At 41.3% G+C, this 19,791-nt stretch overlaps 1 protein-coding gene and 1 long non-coding RNA gene across 3 annotated transcripts; one reads left to right on the top strand and one right to left on the bottom strand.

Annotated features, from left to right (window-relative positions):
• The first annotated feature begins 9 nt into the window (after window positions 1-9).
• On the top strand, window positions 10-16,977 carry itpka (inositol-trisphosphate 3-kinase A). Of its 2 annotated transcripts, none has more exons than XM_079528250.1 (7): window positions 10-845; window positions 7,603-7,699; window positions 7,853-8,066; window positions 11,602-11,806; window positions 12,638-12,739; window positions 14,228-14,299; window positions 15,998-16,977. In XM_079528250.1, the coding sequence occupies exons 1-7, from the start codon at window positions 363-365 to the stop codon at window positions 16,280-16,282; spliced, it is 1,458 nt and encodes a 485-aa protein (XP_079384376.1). In that variant the 5' UTR covers window positions 10-362; the 3' UTR covers window positions 16,283-16,977. The 2 variants fall into 2 exon arrangements, with proteins under 2 accessions (XP_079384376.1, XP_079384375.1); XM_079528249.1 differs by having other exon boundaries at window positions 7,600-7,699.
• LOC306942397 lies at window positions 643-14,362 on the bottom strand. The gene is made up of 3 exons (XR_013792287.1): window positions 14,237-14,362; window positions 4,923-5,070; window positions 643-770 (listed from the first exon to the last, which is right to left on the bottom strand). It is a non-coding gene; the product is annotated as an uncharacterized lncRNA (long non-coding RNA).
• Window positions 16,978-19,791: the final 2,814 nt, after the last annotated feature.

The raw sequence follows: 19,791 nt of genomic DNA, 5'->3' as shown, positions 1-19,791 counted from the left end.
AATGCGGAAGGTGTGTGTACTTGTTGTGCGAGCGCGCGTGCGTGCGTGAACCGCGTCAACAACACTCAGGGGCTGGGACCTCCTTTATAGCTCTATGGCTGGGACCGACGCTACTCAACACTAGAAGCAAGACGAGAGGAGAGGGGTTCCCCGAATCCCCAAACAAACCCACCAAGTGTGCACAGAAGATAGAAGAGAGAGGTCCGTTTTATCTGCATGCAGCGCGTCTACCATATGAAATCAGTGTTCAAAACACTCCAATGGAGTGAAATGAACAGATTTGAACAGAACAGATCAAGTGAATTGGGCTCCTCGCAGCACACGCACGCACGGTCTCGCGTGCGCTCCTGTCCTGAAATCAAATGCCAAAGGAGATCAGGAGAAAGACCTCCAAGGAGGTTGGGCTTTCTGGGGCAGGGATCAACGAACTTCTTGGAGCTCGTTCGCTACTAGAGCGCAAAGCCAGCCGCAAGTCCCCCGCCGACATATGCGATGAGCTCGCACAAAAGACGGGACAAGCGTGTCGACCGTCCACCACGTCCACGCCGCACTCAAACTCAACCGGGTCCGGAGAAGCGCTCGTCGGCACGGCAGTCGTGATGGAGGTGCGTCGGGTACCGCAGGTCACCATTACCCCGGAGGGAGGCGGCTGCTCGCGGGAGATGCAGCAAGAGGACCTGGATGACATGGTGGACGGTCCCCTGCGGAGGAAGCTGTCCAACTCGTCCATCTCATCCACGGGGTCCTCAGGGGAGCAGTCCGAGGATGATCTGCTCAGTGACAACGAGAGCAAAAGCAAAGGCATTATCATGTTAGAGCATCTGGTGGAGGTGGACAGTGGTGAAGTGAGTACTAACTCTTCATGAAAACAAATTAACAAAGAAAAAAAAAACAGATGAAAATTGGGTATATTTATTATTTACTAAATTAGTAGGCCTCTTATTGCAGGAAGTCTTGCTTCCAGTGATTTCAAAACAAGAAATGTTACAGCAACACAGTGACATAACTAATTTCACTCATTGTAGAACTTTCTCAGTCCAAAAGCTAAATGAGATCCTCGATCTCACTGCAGAGAGACAGAGACATCAGACTTATATTAGCCTATATTCTATTATTCATCAAAACCCTCTAGAATAAATAATTCCCTTCCACTCAAACAATTATTTGCTATGGTTTATTGTTCAACCTTTTAAACTACAAATAGACCATGTTGCACTTGACTGTAGTCAACCTGAGTGTGAGTGATCACTCTCATTGAAAACAAACTGTATATTATGGTAGAGAAAAGGGTTTCAGCAGTAGCCTATAGCTGCTTGTGTGTGATCTTTAGTGAGATGTCTGGAAATTTGGAAAAAATTCTACTTTTCATAGATGCAGGCAATATTGTTATTGTCTTATTGAGATCATGTGAGATTGAATACTTCTTAAAGGTCATTTCCTCTTGATGATCAGACAAGCTTGAAGCACTCTGCCACAGAGGAAAGACTAATCTGGAGAAAATCTGATTGTCCACAGAGTTCTGTGGGTGAGTTCTCCACACTGAAATCACATTAACTCTCCTTATATTTGATGGGAGATCAAAACCTCTCACGTCATCCTAATGTCACCTGGGAGTTGTCTGAACCGTGGCAGACCGACACAGAGCAGAAAATACTCAAACTGTCCATTGTTTAGTGTAGATACTGTACTTGATCATCATGTGCAGTTTTCTTTTGGTAACACAGTAAACAAGCAAACCAACCAAGAAGGAAATATGATTTACACAAGATTACAGTTTTCTTGACTGTGACAGTCAAGAAAACAGATGTTTGTGGCTAAACTATATTACTAAGACACGTAGCAGCCTCGACCTTTCTGTTGCTGTGTTACTGTCACCAAGGTTAGCCATGGGAGAGAGAATAACTGTCCGGACCAAATACAACAGAATTGTTGGATCTTTCTTTTCTTTCCAGTTTGGAAGCCTTGACCTTTAAGTAGCTATCTGCCCCCTCCTTCAGTACACACAATTAGGCAGTGAAGGCTAGCCCTTCATTCTGAGGGTAGAAAACGATTTGTCTTTCTTGCCCGATAAAGCTCTCATTCTAAATAAGTCTACTTCAAATTCATATAACACATTATTATACAATGAGGTGCTTCAGTTGTGCTTAAACTGTTCTTTGCCAAAGAACAAATTTGTATCTAACTAAATGGAAAAGAACAGAATAGTGGAAAAAGCCTGAAGATTCTATCTCTCCTCTCCTCATTTGACCCCCTCCTCAGTCCTCACTCCCTTTCTTGTTCCCACTATTTAACGAGTCTTTACTTATATTGTTTCATGCATATCTGAATGTTCTCCTATTGCCTTCTTCTTCTTCTTGGCTATCAAATAGAATATAGCTCAAACCTTTATGTATTTGGAGCAAATATTGAGCTGGCTTGGCTGCCCTGCCCTCTTGTTAACATTATCTGCTCTTCGTCTTCCCTGCAGCCAGAATTAAGTCATGCAGATAATATTCATTGGGTGCGTTTGTTTTCATGATCCTGCTGTTTCTCTTCGCCTTCTCCGTAGTCCGTACAAGGTCTGTAGCTGTCAGGTTCCTTTACAGAAACTTTACACAGACTCAATACACATTGGAAGGCAGTCAGTCTCTCTCTCTCATTGTGAGTCTAGGCAACTCAGGGTCAAAATAGTGTCTACAGTGTGTTAAATACTAACTATACAAATATGGTATGACCTCTGAAAATGCCACTTTACAGGAACGTTCACCCCCCCCCCCCCCCCCACACACACACACACACAAACACAATAACGTGCTTGTGTTGTCAATATAGCTAATTTTAACTCTGACATTTCACTAATACCGTAGCTACTCCCAGGAAGTCAAGTGTTTGTGTTGTAACACTTATGAATGGTGATTCACACTTCAGCAGGCAATGCAATAATATAATGCTATCTACCTACCTTTAACCCATCTATCTATATATCTATAGGCAGGGCAGAGGCCTCTAGTGAGTGTGCGTGCAAAGTTTCGTGGATCGTTCCAATTATAGTTTCAAACCCGAATCAGCCTGTTATAGGGCCACCATGAGGCCGATTTGAAAAAATGTAGGATGCCAATTCTTCCTTTGCCCAATGCCCAGTGGGAATGTGCGTGAAATGTTTCATGCCAATTGCATGTGTTCGATTTGAACACTCGTGCAGTGCAAACTTTGGAATGCATTCTTAGCCAATCAGGATGGATGTCAATATTATGAATTAATAGCCAACTGTAGCCACACTTGCAACGCAAACACGCAGAGGGAACTAATAAATAATTCAGCTCTAAATGCGTCAACTGAAAAGAACAAAAAATTTGTTGAATTTGCATCATGTGACAAGAATATGCATACAAGCAATAGATCGTTGGACATATTTTTGTGTTTGACAAACTTTGTGCACAAATATTTTATTTGAGTTGGCACTATTCTGATAGACTACGCAAGCTTTGGGCCCATTATCGTTAACTGAAAGAAAGTTTTGTGTTTACAAAATTAACTAAAACTAATAATAAAAAAAAATAATAAAAGAAAAGGCAAAATAGCATGCGACGTGTTGTTAGCTTGTAGTATATCTATTTTTCTGACCTTGTTGAATCTCGTCCCTGACAATTTACAATTTAGGCATTTAGCAGACGCTCTTAATCCAGAGCGACTTACATTAGGCAAGAACAAAAGCATGGGAATACATCACATATATAAAATGCATTTATCATGAAACATGCGTAAGCTAAGAACGTAACTAGAACATATCTATATAATGACACTATACAAACTATACATATATACTATATGCTATACATATGTACTATGATGTGCTATGACTACATACAATGCAATTATTGTGCTGTCTACATGACATGCTATAAGTCTGTTTCAAATGCTATCTAAGTCTAAAAGTGCTATCTAAGGGGGTAGGATAAGTGCTATGGGCCATGATGGAGTCTGAAAAGGTGGGTCTTCAGACTACGGCGGAAGATTGGGAGTGATGCTGCAGTTCTGATTGCAACGGGGAGTGCATTCCACAGTTTTGGGGCCAGAAGGGAGAAGAGTTTGGGACGTGTGGAGCGTTGTCCCGGCATTTTTAGTGAGGGTACTTCCAGCTTTCCTGCGTTGGCTGATCTGAGTGCGCGGGAGGGTTTGTAGGGTTCAATCATGCTTGCAAGATATGGGGGATCCATACCTTTGGTTGCTTTGAATGCCAGCATCAGAGTTTTGTATTCTGTGCGGGCAGCGACCGGGAGCCAGTGCAGGGAGCGGAGCAGGGGACTTTGGCTGGTTGAAGACCAAACGAGCTGCGGCATTTTGGAATGGATCAGTTGGAGAGGCTTAAGTGCACATGCCGGTAGGCCAGTAAGGAGCGAATTACAATAGTCAAGTTTTGACAAGACTGTTGTCTGGATTAGGAGCTGGGCTGATTCCTGGGTGAGGAACGGTCTAATTCGTTGTATGTTATAGAGTGTGAACCTACAGGATCGAGTGACAGCTGTGATGTGAGTTTTAGAGAACCACTTTAGTGCTGTCCCGCCGAGGCCTAGATCCGCTAGGGTGTCTAGGAGCAGCTGGTGGTTCACTGTGTCAAATGCTGCTGATAGGTCTAGGACAGGGGTGCCCACACTTTTTGACTTGAGAGCTACTTTCAAAATGACCAGCTCGGCAAGATCTACCCACCAAATCAATTATTATACCATTGCTGAAAATAGTTTAAATATGTACCTGAGGGGGCTTCGGAATAGTAGAGTTTGTGTTACATTCTGTACAGTATAAGACAAATGCACTTGGAATGGGAAATAGAGGGGGAGAGATTTTTTTTCCCCTTCAATATATTTAAATGAAATACTCTTTAGGGGCATGTCATGTGATCTACCTGCACAGCCTTTGTGATCTACTGGTAGATCGCGATCTACCTTTTGGGCACCCCTGGTCTAGGAGAATCAGGACAGCAGAGTGGGAAGCAGCCTGGGCAGCATGTAGTGCTTCTGTGACTGCCAGCAGGGCAGTTTCTGTGGAGTGTGCCTTCTTGAATCCTGATTGGTTGGGATCCAGCAGGTTGTTCTGTGAGAGATGGAGAGAGAGCTGGTTGGAGACAACACGTTCAATGCTTTTAGACTAATTAGAAACTAATAACAAACTGAAATTAAAAACCAAAAGTCAAAAGGAAATAAAAACTAATGCAAAATGCAAAACTATAATAACCTTGGCCCTGACAGAGAGAATAACCTGGCTATGAAATATGAGCTGCATGGCTATTATGCTTACATAGAACCTTTTTAGATATTCCATATCATTTTGTCTGTACATAAGACACCCATCTGTGGGATAAGTTATAACCAGAGGGAGATTTATTATACCACTGTTTCCCAAACAGTGGGTCGTGACCCATTTGTGGGTCATGGACCAATTTGTATGGGTCTCGACTAAAGTAAAAATCTAAATTTATTTTCCTACTCTACAAGCTCGCAACGTGGCGTGAAGCTTTGGGTTTGGGTCGGGGGCAAACGTCTAATCTCTTTTGGGTCTCGACCTGAAAAGTTTGGGAACCATTGTTGCATTACACTATATGCACAATACTGATACTCATCGATAATCATGTAGTGAAAATGATATGATTAATTACATTTGTCGTCTACCTGAGTTAATAGTTAATTACGCAACAGTCTTTGTGGAAATGTAACACCACCTACACACCTAGATATTGTGGGTAAACATCGCAGACCTGACCACGATAGCAGTAAGTGGAGCATATCGCCTGACATTTCGGAGAGAACTGGCTTCTGCCGAGTTCTGTTATTTGTTCAGCCTAGGCTGTGAACAGTCAAGCAGTATATCAAACACTGTGCTGAGTGTTCTCTGACTAAGACCAGAGACCCACATTTTACTTCCTGTTTCAATCACAGCATGTGCAGAATAAAATGACCTCCCAGCATTTGTCATTGCCTCTCTGAGGCCCCTGAACCTCTCAGAACAGGAATAGGATGGACCAGTTTTTCTTTTCAAACCTTTTTCATTATTTAACAAAGACTGAATAGAATTTCTATTCAAGGAAAAATAATGGTCTAAAGGTAAAAGATTTTTTTCAGCAGAGATGCAGTCACTTTGTTTTTGGGTGGGGAATTAAAAGAATGCATTCAGCATCATCACCAGCTCAGTGGCCTTGTGGTTTGAGTAGGGCTGTCACGATTTTGACATTTTACTTAACGATATATTGTCCTTCAAATAATTGTGCATTGTGAGCTGCTATTTGCAGAATATTTTATACATGATTTGAAAACTGGAAATGGGACATTCTGCACAATGAGTACTTACATTTTGACACCAATATTTTAATACCAATATGTATTTTTACTCAAGTACATTTTGATTTATGGACTTTTACTTGCAGTGCTACATTACTTAAGTAAAACAATTTAGTACTTTTTCCACCACTGGACATACTAGCGTCACATCCAGGAGGTGTACTTGAAATGAAACAGGAGCTAGGCGTCTGGCCTATGGGCCAATATGGCTCGGGAACCGTCCGTTCCCAAGGCTACTTACTCATCATTAGTCAACATAATTTTTGAAAGTGTGTGTTTGTGTGTGTGTGTGTGTGTGTGTGTGTGTGTGTGTGTGTGTGTGTGTGTGTGTGTGTGTGTGAGAGAGAGAGAGAGAGAGAGAGACAAGGGGAGATGGAGAGAGTGAAAAGAGGGCAGGAATCATAAAATCAATAAAGGAAAATCTTCATCAATAAATGAATTGGAGTCATAGTGGCAACAGCAGCAAGTGTCCACATCACCTATATATTGATAATTAAAAGTGTGTGTTATCCAAGCAAAAATCAAGAACCGTGTGAGGTTCACATTCAGTCAGCATTAGAGCACACGCTCTGTGCCAAATTACAATTTAATTTATACATAAAAATAAGAATTCTCCATAAAGCTAGGGAAACCAGCTCAGTGGCCTTGTGGTTAGAGTGTCCGTCCTGAGACTGGGAGGTCGAGGTTCAATCCCTGGCCCGGTCATACCAAAGACTCTAAACAATGTGACCCAGTGCCTCCCTGCTTGGCACATCAAGGGTTGGATTGGGGGTAAGTCTCTGCGACATACTAGCGTCGTACTTGTACATCAAGCTGCCTCATGCTACAGAAACAGGAGATAGGCTCCTGTCCCATGGGCCTCATGGCTCGGCAAGGCTTGAACTTGAAGCCGATGACTGCATGAAAGTCAGTAGTTTGCATGACTTAAGTGAGACAGAACAGAGATCAAACCAGATTATTTGAGCAGAGATTTAAGATTTACATCATCTCTTCATCTGGAGGGTTTATATAATTTCATAAGTTAACCACTTGAACCCAAACTAATGTGCTGGTAGGGAAGCGAAGACCTGGTTACCACACTTCGGAACATTAGACAAAATATGAGCTGGGCTTGTATATATGTGGTTGAAGAGATTTGGTGTAGACAGAAAAAAGTGGTCCAAGTAGAGACCCAACTCAGGTCCAGTTTACTACGCCCAGAGAGTGGTTAAAGCAGCTACATTTATTTTTGAAGGATTTTACATTGCATTTCATTATTCTACTCTGTGTTGTACCTTCATGCCATCAGCAGAGGAATCCCTGGAGGAAACTAAAGACCATTGTCCATTGGCCCTCTTTAGCCTCTCAGAGGAGAAGACTGAACTGGGTCCAACTAGCCGGCCATAAAGGTATGAACCTGTTAACACAATGGATTGGGTTCCCACCTCAGACATCAGCAACATTATGAAAATCACAAAACATAATTGTCTGTGTGAAAATCACTTGTGTTTAGTGTTCTAGACATTGTTGAAATTCCCTGTATTTCTCTGTCGTTCCTCCAGGAAATTTCAAGGCAGCAGACGAAGGCAATATTTTAAAAAGGTTCTGTGAAAACGAAAAGCAGTGTTTTGAGAGATTGAGGGGTGATGCACTACTTCCGTTTGTGCCAGGCTACTTTGGTGTTGTGGAACGAGATGGAGAGGCGTTCATTCACATGACTGACCTACTGGTGAACTTTGACCATCCCAATGTCATGGACTGTAAGATGGGAGTGAGGTAAGCATTATACTAACTGGAGGAACCTACGTCATAGCAATTCACTGAAAATATATCAAAATCGACATTTAGAACCTCTAAACGACTTAATCTTGCTCATGTAGGTTGAGAAGCAAGTTTTTTTGGAGGGGGATTTCTTTCCCTTTTCTTATATATCAATGAATCAACACAGAGAAGTTGTAAAAAAAATCGAATTGACTAAATCGATTAGTACCTCGAACCTCAGTATTACACAAAAATAGTGAAAATAGCCGATCTATTAAGCTCACAATATACAGAAAGAAATAATCATGATATTGATTTTAAGTAATCGCCCAGCCCTTCTACAGTAGTCTTCATCCAACAATTATAAATCCATACTATATACAGTAAATCTAATAAACTCAGCATGGAAAGCTGTGGTATGCTTTGTCTGATTTATGGATTGCGGGACATTTTCAGTCGTGGTGGCTACATCTGTCATTATTTTTTTATCGAATATCTTAGTTATAATGGAATTGAGCTGACATTTTTTTAGGGTAACTGTTAACTTGTATAATTGCAATATTACACTCGAGGGTGTGCGTTACCATCAGTAATGGCACTTCTGCGCTGCCTACGGAACTTATCAGTAACGCAGGCGTGCCATTAATGACGGTAACTCTTGTGTAATATTGTCCCGTCCAAGTAATAATGTAAAGTAGCCTATAAAACCCAGACAGACATAAACACTTTCAACCTGGCATACCTATTTTGGGCATGTAATTATTTATAGGCAAACATTTTTGAAAACAGCGAAGATAGGACATGCAATTTTGGGTGACACTGTCACACGACAAAGTATTAAACAGGGCATTAATTTATGGAAGGAAAAAAACGAAGCATAAAAATATCTTGAAATATGGAGATAGGCCCACAAGGTTTCTTCTGCCTGACAGCGACAATGAGCATGTGTAGTGTCTTGACATGAGAGGTATTCTGTGTGAGGCAAATGCACTATTGAACTAGACAGGTCTAGAGTTGAAGAGCTGTGTGTGCACTAAATGAACACCTGTTGTTACTGCAGGCTGGAACATCTCTGGGCTTCCTGCCACAGCAGGCGGGGTACCTCCTTGTGTCGTTCTGGCGTACGCATGCACACACACACACACACACACACACACACACACACACACACACACACACACACACACACACACACACACACACACACACACACACACACACACACACACACACACACACACACACACACACACACACACACACACACACACACACACACACACACACACACACACACACACACACACACACACACACACACACACACACACACACACACACACACACACACACACGATACCTACAAGTGCACACAAATACACACACACACCGACCTTTACATTCACAATACTGAGACGTATATTTCCGTTTTAACACACACACACACACACACACAGCATGTCTATGTACTGTACGTTTTGCACAGGCAACATACAGTATTTGCAGTGTTTGTGTGTGTAAAACGGAAATGTCTCAGCATTGTGCATGTCTAAACATGCATGTTTTTGTGCACTTATATATGTACCTTTGTGTGTGTGTGTGTGTGTGTGTGTGTGCACAGTGCACTGCATGTGTACAATGTACATGCATGTGAGAACAACACAATTGATTACACATACACACTAAATGGGGTATGACGCAGGGTGTCCCTGGAGACTCCCCTTTGACACGATCACTCACAACCACAAAGTCACACACCGTTACGTGCACCAACGTGCACTCAGGCTTTCAGACTACATGCACTGGAGTCTCCTCTCAGCTTCCGTCTTTGCTCACTTAGCGAAACCGCTGTTTCACAAATACTTAACACTTTACAGTGTCCACGCGTCAACACTCTTCTCAGTTGAAAATACGAGTGACACTCTTCACACTTTGACAGGCTCAGCCTCAGCATAAGTCAGGCTCAAAGCAGATTCGTCATATTTCTATAAAAAAATACATATTTGTGAACAGTTACATACACAGTAAAATATGTAACATATTTTGGATATATTCATTACACCTCTCTGTAAAGGTGGCCTTACACTAGCCGATTCTTTTCAATCTGAAATCTGATAGCGCCACACACTAATAATCGGAGCGGGGCAGAGCAAATATCAAACATGCTTGATGTTGATCGGGTCGATCCCGATCGCGCCCCGAGCAGATCGATTGAGTCGGGCACCCCCCGAGCGTCGGAAAATGCCCGATTATCGGCTAGTGTAAGGCCACCTTAAGTGTAATCATGTAAGTGTAACACGTTACGAATCTAAGATACAAGCCCTTATGTGTTATCCTTTTAGCATTATTATATAACTGTACTTTTTAAAAACTGTTAGTATTCAATCAATCCAAAAAAACATTTTATCAAATGTTTTATCAAGATCAGAGTTGACGATGTAGTAATCTCAAGCAAAGAAGAGATTACCTATTTGGGCTGTATTGCTGACAACAAACTGACAGGTGAAAACATGGCATCAAAATGATCAAAAAAGTGATGGTTTTCAGCAGAATTTCCTCTTTTGTCAACAAAGTGCTCTCAAGACTCTTGCTGGAGCCCTCATTCAATGCCATGGTTTTGACTATGCTTACACTTGTAGGTTCTCCAACATCTCAATGTCACTAAAAACTAAGCTTCAGGCCTCCGAAAACAAACTGATTCGACAACTTCTTGGCCTAAAGCCCATAACCCACCTAATTCCAACACACTTTGATAGTCTGGGATGGCTCAGGGTAGAAGACATGGGATTAGTCAAATACCTGACTAACTACTTCTCCAAAGTGAGTCACACCCACATCCACAATACTAGAGGGGAGCTACAATGATCTGGTACTACCAAAATAATATAGAACAAACATGGGAAAATTCTCATACTACTCTGCAACCAAAATGTGGAATGACCTGACACCATTGTGAATCAATTGTTTCTTACGAAACTGGCCTGAAAAATCATCTATCAGGGGAGGGGAGGGACAGCAAATACAAATTGAAATGAGGAGTCGTCATTCACTGCCGCCGGTTTTCCCTTTTCTACTTTGTATAATAGTGTTTTGTTGATGACATGTATTATTGTGTTATCTTTTATGCTATGTTGATGAATTGAATACATAGGACCACAATGGACCCCAGGACCTTTCTGTTTTATACTTTTAGCCTTAATGTCTGACTGTACCACATGCTGTTTACATTTCTGACTAATAAAAGTATTCAATCAATCAAAAAATGTCCGCCTATTATGACGCTACTGTAGCGTTCACTTTGTTAATAATCGTGAAAGACTCGTAGTCAAGTGAAGTTGAACATAAATAATAGTTACGCTTCTCCTGCTGGAGGATGAATATTAGACCTTCACTAAATCCCACCCCAAAAAGCGATTGTCCAATGCCAATCCAAATAGTTTAGCAACGGTTGCTATGCAGGTCAAGCTTTCTTCGCTGCTAACGTGCCTATTGGACAAGGATGGGTTGGGGAGGGACTTAGTGAAGGGCTAATTTATCCTTGCATTTTCAGGACATACTTGGAGGAGGAGCTTGTGCGTGCACGTGAGCGGCCCAAGCTGAGGAAGGACCTGTATGAGAAGATGGTGGAGGTGGACAGCGAGGCTCCTACTGCCCAGGAGCACATGCAGAGGGCCGTCACCAAACCCCGCTACATGCAGTGGAGGGAGACCCTCAGCTCCACCCACACACTGGGCTTCAGGATAGAAGGCATCAAGGTAGACATTGTGGAGACAAGAGCACTGGAACATTGGTTCCCAAGTTTGGGTCAGGAACCCAATTTTTATGGGTGAAAATAGCTGATCCACAAGCTGTTTTTTTGAACATTTGGGAAACGTTTTGCCTAATGACATGCCCAAAATATGGATGCCATCATTGCCATGTGTACAGTGATTATTATGCGTGTCTTAAGTACCAGGTCTTATTACTTAACTTAAGACCTGGAGGCGTGATCAATGCCATTTGGCTATTCTGAGTGGCCAAACAGCATTGACCACGCCTCCAGGTCTTAAGTTAAGTAATAAGACCTGGTACTTAAGACACGCATAATACTGCCCAGTGTTTAACCACAGGACTCACTTTCCCAGGTGTTTGAGGTTAGTCATAATTTCTGTGAGGTTGGGGTTAAGGTTAGCCAACTTAGGCATAGTTTTAGTGAAGTTAAATGTTAGAGTTTAGACACAATCAAGGCGAAACCTGGTAAAGAGGGAGTCCCGTTTGACCCATTGAAACCGGGAAAGCATCTGTGTCGTAGCACAATTTTACATATAGCATAATTTGGCTATTCAAAAATAGCACATATACAAGTTCAACTTGTAGATCTGCTATTTTTGACATTTTTTGCAAATCTTTGAATATATAATTAATATTTTGAGATGGGAGTTCCGCAGCCGAATACATATCATTTTGGTGGTCCTTGACACGAAAAAGCTTGAACACCACTGATTTTGAAACGTACGTTTTCCAGAAAACTTGTAGAATCGGCGTCAGGTCTTAGTGGGTTAAAATATTCTGTGTGCATGTATTAAATCTCATCTTTCTCCCACCAGATGTGTGATGGTACCTGTCAAACAGACTTTAAAAAGACCAGGTCGAAGGAGGATGTCGCCAAAGTGTTCACGGATTTTGTTGGAGGGAATATAAACGTTATAGTAGGTGACAGACAATCAAGCCATAGTACACACACAGGTTTTGCAATTGACTTACATTGAATCCCATATCTGCTGCTTACATTTACTATAATAATGCAGATAATCCCTGAACCTCATGAAGCTGCTCTAAAATCAACTTGGCGGTATCAATATATTATCCATAATTGTACGTGCTGTGACCATTCTACTAGTTTGAAAAATATATACACAAGCTCATTTAACACAACGGTGCAACATGTGTCACCATCTACAAACACTCCTGTTCCTTTGGCTCTATATCCGTATACATGTGCATGACGCTAGACAAACACTTGCACTGTTCTAACATTATTAAATCCTTCTCCCATTATGTAAATATCCAACTGTGTTTTTACGAGAAGTCCAATGAGTGTTACAGTGTTTGAATTGTGTGTGCACTGCAAACTACATGTGGAGAACTTCAGTTCAAAGTAAATATTCCCCTATTTAATGTTCTGATTAATGATGGGAGGTGCCCCAAAACAAATGCAGCTCTATTACAATTGTATCTGCATGGGTGGATACGTACAGTATGGTTGCATAACTCGATGTGATAGGTCAGTGGGTGTGGGGAATCCCCAGATGACAATGAAGGACTTAAGATCTTTTTAATACCTCAAAAAGAAGACAAATACCGCATCAAAAGTAATCAACAAACTATACTATAAAAACTGGTCAAATAATAACCAAATTGTCAAATAATATAAGAAAGAGGCAAACAGTGTGACAACAGCCTATCCGCAAGCTCACAGAGCTTGTGGATCTGCTATTTTCACAATATTTATCTGTGGAACCGAAAATGTAATTCCTCAACTCCTACATTCCAAGTATTTATCAGTTCAAATATGATTATTTTGGGGGGGTCACGGCCTGAAAAGGTTGAGATCCCCTGTATAAGTAACGGTTTAGGAGAATTGTGTAGTTAATATTGGAGATATCTTGCTCCATTGATTGGGAAATCCTAAAAAGTTCAACACAATGTTGCCTTGCACTGTGTAACAGGTCTGTCACTCTTTAAGCACATAAACACAAACAAAGCAGAATCTGCTGATTCAAACTTGAATGCAAATTGACCATTTCTTTAAAAAATAAGATAAGTTAAAAAAAAAAGCTGTACTGTTTTGTGATGTTATACTGTATATTGGCAGAAACTGCAGAATGTTCTTTGTTTGCATTTGGTTATGTAGTAAAAGAGTGACAGAGCTGTTTCTCTGACTGTGCAATGCAATTCAGTGAGGAGAGACTATTTTGAGTATGAATTTCGATATCTCGCCAATATTTGGAGTTACATCATGGCAAGGTAACTACACTAACCTCTACCAAGGCGTTATTGAGCTTTAAACCCTATATACTTTGTTGTACATCAAATAGTGAATGTTCACCTATTTCTTTGTCGAATGGTTGCCTATTATGACATGCCCAGAAAAGGGATGATAGGGTTCATATAAACATCTTTACTTTGTCACACAGGACTCCTACCTGAGTAAACTGTCTGAGATCCAACGGGCCCTACAGATGTCTGAGTTCTTCAAGAGACACGAGGTAAGCAACAAATCTACCCTACATTTCTTCACTCTCTGAGTTGCAGACTGTAGCAAGGTTGATTCTACCAGCCACCTCTGTGGCTTGGATCCTCTAGTCATGTACATGGACCAGATGCATTTATTGTAGAGAGTGGCAAGATGGTACACTCCAGAGCAGATGTATAATTTGCTGTCATGACAGAGGCTCTCATGGGATGACTGAACAGGTGTGCAGACACGCCCAGCTCAGAGCCCAATTAGTTTGGACTCAGACCAGGTGTGACTGTCTAAATCAGCAATCACCTTCCTAATCAATCATTTAGCTAGAGACCCCCTGGAACCCCCTCAATGATCCCTGGGGCACCCCATGCTGAGTATCACCACTTTAGTATAATAGTAGAATATTGATTGCTGCCTATATACTGAATAATGGTCACAGTGGTTGGTGCCTGTCAGTTCAGTAGGCTAGAACAAAGGTCCCTTTAGGCATTTGGCCCTTCCTTCCTACCCGAAAAGCAGAAGTCATTACAGAATTTGTTATGAATGCAGAATGAGATATTAATATCAAAATAAAGTTATTACAGGTGCACAGATGTGTGTGTGAGTTAATCACTTTCAGACATCTACAGCAGTTCCTTATAAACAATGTTGTCAGTTATTTCCTCTGTATCGCCTACAATAAAAACATTCATGCACTGGTTGGTTCTCTGTCCACTTGACTAGAGAAGGCATTGGTAGATGCCAACTCTTTCATTCTCCTGCCCCGAGAACAATCTTCACTCTGTTACCATCTGGGCATAAAGGTCCCAGGTTGGCAGCTCAGTCTTGGTGTTGTGCTGTGCTGTTTTAACCACCCTCTGTAGAGCCTTGCGGTTGAGTAGTCTAGACTAGAGTACTGGTTCCCAAACACTGGGTCGGGACCCACATGTGGGTCACGGACACATTTGTATGGGTCCCTTTGGTTTCCTACATTTTGTTTTTAATTTTTTTTGTTTTTAATAATTTCAAAACATAAAAAAAAAAAAATTCAATGTTTTATTTATTTATTATTTCATCCAATAAATTCCATTAGAAAGCCAATGTTTAAGAAGTCGTGAAAATAGCCGATCTTCGATACCAATAGCATCTTCCATACCAAGCAGTTAGCCACTGTTGCCCACATGATGTGACCTGCACAGGTCCTTTAAAACCAGAGGAAGATGAAGCTGCTCACTTTCCACTGCAGCTCGGTTGTGTTGATGTGATTGTGAATGTGGGCGTGTCACGTGTGCTCCCTGCAGCTTCTCATAGACACGCATGCATCAGGCCCAGGGCTGGCCCCCTAGTGGCCATAATCTGGGTCAATAATGGACCGTTTATGCAAAGTGTACAATTTTTTACGGAACATTGAAACTGTAAAAAGTACAGTAATCTGCTAAAAGGTTGATACTGTTAATGTATTAATGTATTAAAACATTGTTTGGATTTAAGGAAAACTAAAGTACAAGAAACAAACAATACAATACTTTTAACACATTTATTAGCGAGTGTGAGAAACATTATCTTAATTATTTATTGTATCAGTTCTATTCTTTATTTCTCTTCAAATGCCTTTTTTATGCCTTCTGTAAAGCACTTTGAAATGCCTTTGAGTGTGAAATGTGGTATACAAATAAACTCGCCTAGAAAGTACTTTTTTCTAATACAGTATAATGAATTCCGCTGGTTCACTCCCCAGGTCATTGGCAGCTCCCTGCTCTTCATACATGATCACACCGGCCGTGCTCAAGTCTGGCTCATTGACTTTGGCAAGACCACGGCACTGCCCGAAGGACAAGTGTTAAACCACGGCATCGCTTGGCAAGAGGGCAACCGGGAGGACGGCTACCTCTGGGGGCTGGGGAACCTCAGCAACACACTTGGAAGCGTCAGCGCCGCAGAGACTGTGGAAGGAACGTGCACCGTGGCAACCAGCAGGACCAGTGTGACTAGAGACAGACTGTCAAAAGTCAAACTATGCTGAAGTACACTGAAAGTATGAACGAATGATGTCACCCACCCAAGTCTAATGCCTGATTGATACTTAGTTGCGTGCCACGCCCCGCACCACAAATAACTGATCTACGAGCCCACAATGCGGGACGCCACCGCACAGCTAAGTAAAAGAAGCAGAAAGAACAAGAAACGGTATTTCAAGCATATCTTAATGTCTGTATTATGACAGGATAGGTAGGCGGGACAGACAACAGTACTGTTGGGAGGAATTTGATTTGAATGTTGAAAAGTCATAAACATTACAGTGAAGAGATTAATGGGCGGATGTCATGATTGTCGTTGAAATTGGTTGGTCTAAGCTTACGTATTCACACCATTTTGTTTTTCAGGAAGAAATTATGTTTGGATTTTAACAGGATTTTACATACAAGTGTATACCGTATATGGTAGCTTACATATAATTCTACATAGTTAGTGGTTGCGCAATATGACTGGGGAATGGGGATGTAATCAAAAAGGGGTGAAATTTCATCTTGACTTTAAAGTATACAGTAGGTGCCATTCTGCATTTAATATGAGTCATAAGTCTGCTAAATCATCAACAACTAGGCTGTATCACTGTTACTGTAAATAGTAGCTAGTTGGCTACACTGCACTGTTTTATTGTCACCACTGCTAATGACACTCAATGTATTTCAATATATATTTTGATGTATATTTCAATCACTGTCATTTTATTTCTTCAATCAAAATGACATACGTGTAGCAACTAGAGAGGGGCACTCCGCGGAGCGCATTTCTACGCCAGGCTGGATGACCTACCTAGGCTGTGTAAGTCATGGGTTGAAGTTGTCAGGACCTGAATAAGTTGTGGAGGGAAATAGTTTTTCTACGACATACAATTAAACGTTTCGGGTCCCCCTATGGGCAAAGTGAAAGCACATTTAGCAGTGACTCTAGAGGACGGCCCATCCATCTGCGATCAAAGTTGGGGTTGATTGAATGTTGTGTTCATGATATCTGCAATCTTTTGTAAGAAATGGACTCCTTCCACTAAGTTTGGAAGCCATTTAGAGGTAAACATCATGGAATATCAATTAGCTGTTTGCTAATTGTCACATGACTTGACCTACTGTCAAGGAAGACACAAGACAGAAATGGTTTGCGAGATTCTCTCTGGACTCACACATGCACAAACATAATCTCCACCCCTGGCCTTTTCAGCCAGGCGGAGATAGTTATCTTCTTTCTTATCAAAGGTCATTGAACATACAGTACATGCTGCACTGTGTAAATGATACATAATGGACATAATGACACAGACAAGGGCAGACAGAACCATATGCATTGAGAGAGAGTTCTTATATGCATTATGCAGTCTAATGGCAGTTGGCATGAAAGAGAGTCTGTATCGCTCTATGCATATTCGGGGGGAGAGTGAGCCTCTGGCTGTAGGTGCTGCTCACCCTATCCTGCATCTCACCATAGAGTGGATGGGAGGGGTTGAGGGGATAGCCAGGATGTAAGTTTGTCCAATCCTCCTCTCTGTGACTGACTGCAGCCCTTCCATTCGGAACAACAGAGCTGGCCATCTTTATGATTTTATTGAGCTTGTTCAGCTAGCCTCCCAGGCCTTGATGCCTCCTCCCCAACATACCACTGCATTAAACAGAATGCTGGCTAGACTGGTAGAACATTTTCAATAGCCACTTTAGAACCACTGTGATGGAGTAACAGGGTTGTCCTGTAACTTAATGAGACAGTTGAGAACAGCTTGATGTTTTATTTGTTTTTATTGTTCAAACACGTAGTAATTTCCCAGTAAGTTAACAATGGGTGTTGGTTGGGATATATCAGGCAATAAGACATGTATACTATTCTTGTTGGCACTTGGCACACATGGATTAGGCTACAGTGGACAGCCACTGAGTACAGTAGGACTTTTTTTCCCCTTAAGACACAGTAGGGAAACATGGGTCTACAGTCTACAGGATATAGTTGCTCACAACAAATTGTTGTTAAGTATAAGATAGGACCTGTTAAACCTAAATGACCTGCTGGACAACTTTTTTTGGCTTTCAGTTTCCTCCCATAAAGTGAAAAAACAACTCAAATACTGTGGTTTCACTGGTTTGCAAAAAAGACCATATGGATCCGGTGACTTTGATAGACTGACTGATCAGCTTATTGATATGGTTATCATTTTTATATACAGTATCTCAATAACACATACGAGGGCCGTCATTTGGGGCCACCCCTAGACCTTTGGCCCCCGGCCTGGGCCCAACATGGCCCTTCAGGGATCATCAGCACATCACAGCCCCCACACTACTGTATGTCATTAAATGTTCAGATGAATTTAATATGAAGGACCCCAATGGAAACAAGCCATAGTGCTTTCTTGGGTTATAAATCCTCTTAGCAGCTGACCATGTAATGAACTGTACTTCCTGTGCTTTTTTCTACAAACTTTAAAAAAGTATCCAATCAATCAAACAATGCTAGTGTAGCCAGTTAGTAACTGCTCAAAACACAGGGAAGATCAATGTATGTTATTTTATTTGGGGCAAAGTATGGGTAAATGAAAAGATGACATTGCATAGTTTATAATTTTTGCTCAGTCAAGTAGAGCCACAACAAATATAATGACAAAAGTGATTCCAATTCAATGTGAAAATTAAATAAGATAATTAAAATGTCAGAGAACATCCTAGACTGTACCTATGGTGACCAAGGATGTGGTTGACTGCTGTTTAAGGCCTAAGAATTGTTTGGAAAACACTGTTTTAACGTTTTAAATGCCTTTGTAGGAGGGATATATTACTTCTTATAGAGTATAGACAACTAGGTCCACTTCCAAAAGTGAAGTGAAGTGTACTTCTATGCTAAAATAACAACCAATAGAACCTTTTACCTGTAAAAAACAACACAAACAGTACAAGCCTTCAAAATCCTAAGGAAAAATCTATTATGTTCTGTCAAACATAAAAAACTAAGAGAAACATTTAGATTAAAATAAGCACTCCCTCCAAAACAAATCACCACCACCTTCAAAGTGGTCAAATTACAATAAGTTCAAAACATTAATACTGACTAAAAGTTCTCACCGTTTAATCTTTGATTATAAATTGAGATACCCACAACATCCTGCGTAGTAAGTCAAACATTACTCTCTCCCCCTGTTGAGTAAGAATCGGTACTGCAGGCAGCAGTAACCAATGGCAGTGATCAACTACAAACTGACCCTTAATAAAAACACACACACACACACACACACACACACACACACACACACACACACACACACACACACACACACACACACACACACATACACATACACATACACATACACATACACACACACACACACACACACACACACACACACACACACACACACACACACACACACACAGTATATACATATACTAAACGAGATAACATAAAATGGCTACAATTTTGTATCAGGTTAGTCAAATATAAATACGCTTTACAGAGAAGGAACACTTGCTTACAGGCTTTCAGGATCATACT

The sequence above is a fragment of the Electrona antarctica genome (assembly GCF_951216825.1).
Source record: "Electrona antarctica genome assembly, chromosome: 18".
NCBI lineage: Eukaryota > Metazoa > Chordata > Actinopteri > Myctophiformes > Myctophidae > Electrona > Electrona antarctica.
Note: the sequence above shows the minus strand (reverse complement) of the source record. Positions and strands in the feature narration are given on the sequence as shown.

Excerpts from the sequence above, each read along its gene's own strand:
- itpka (XM_079528249.1), top strand. The coding sequence starts at position 363 with ATGCCAAAGGAGATCAGGAGAAAGACCTCCAAGGAGGTTGGGCTTTCT. Across the intron at positions 7,700-7,852 it reads CCAACTAGCCGGCCATAAAG|GAAATTTCAAGGCAGCAGAC; the intron begins GTATGAACCTGT and ends TCGTTCCTCCAG. Across the intron at positions 11,807-12,637 it reads TCAGGATAGAAGGCATCAAG|ATGTGTGATGGTACCTGTCA; the intron begins GTAGACATTGTG and ends TTCTCCCACCAG.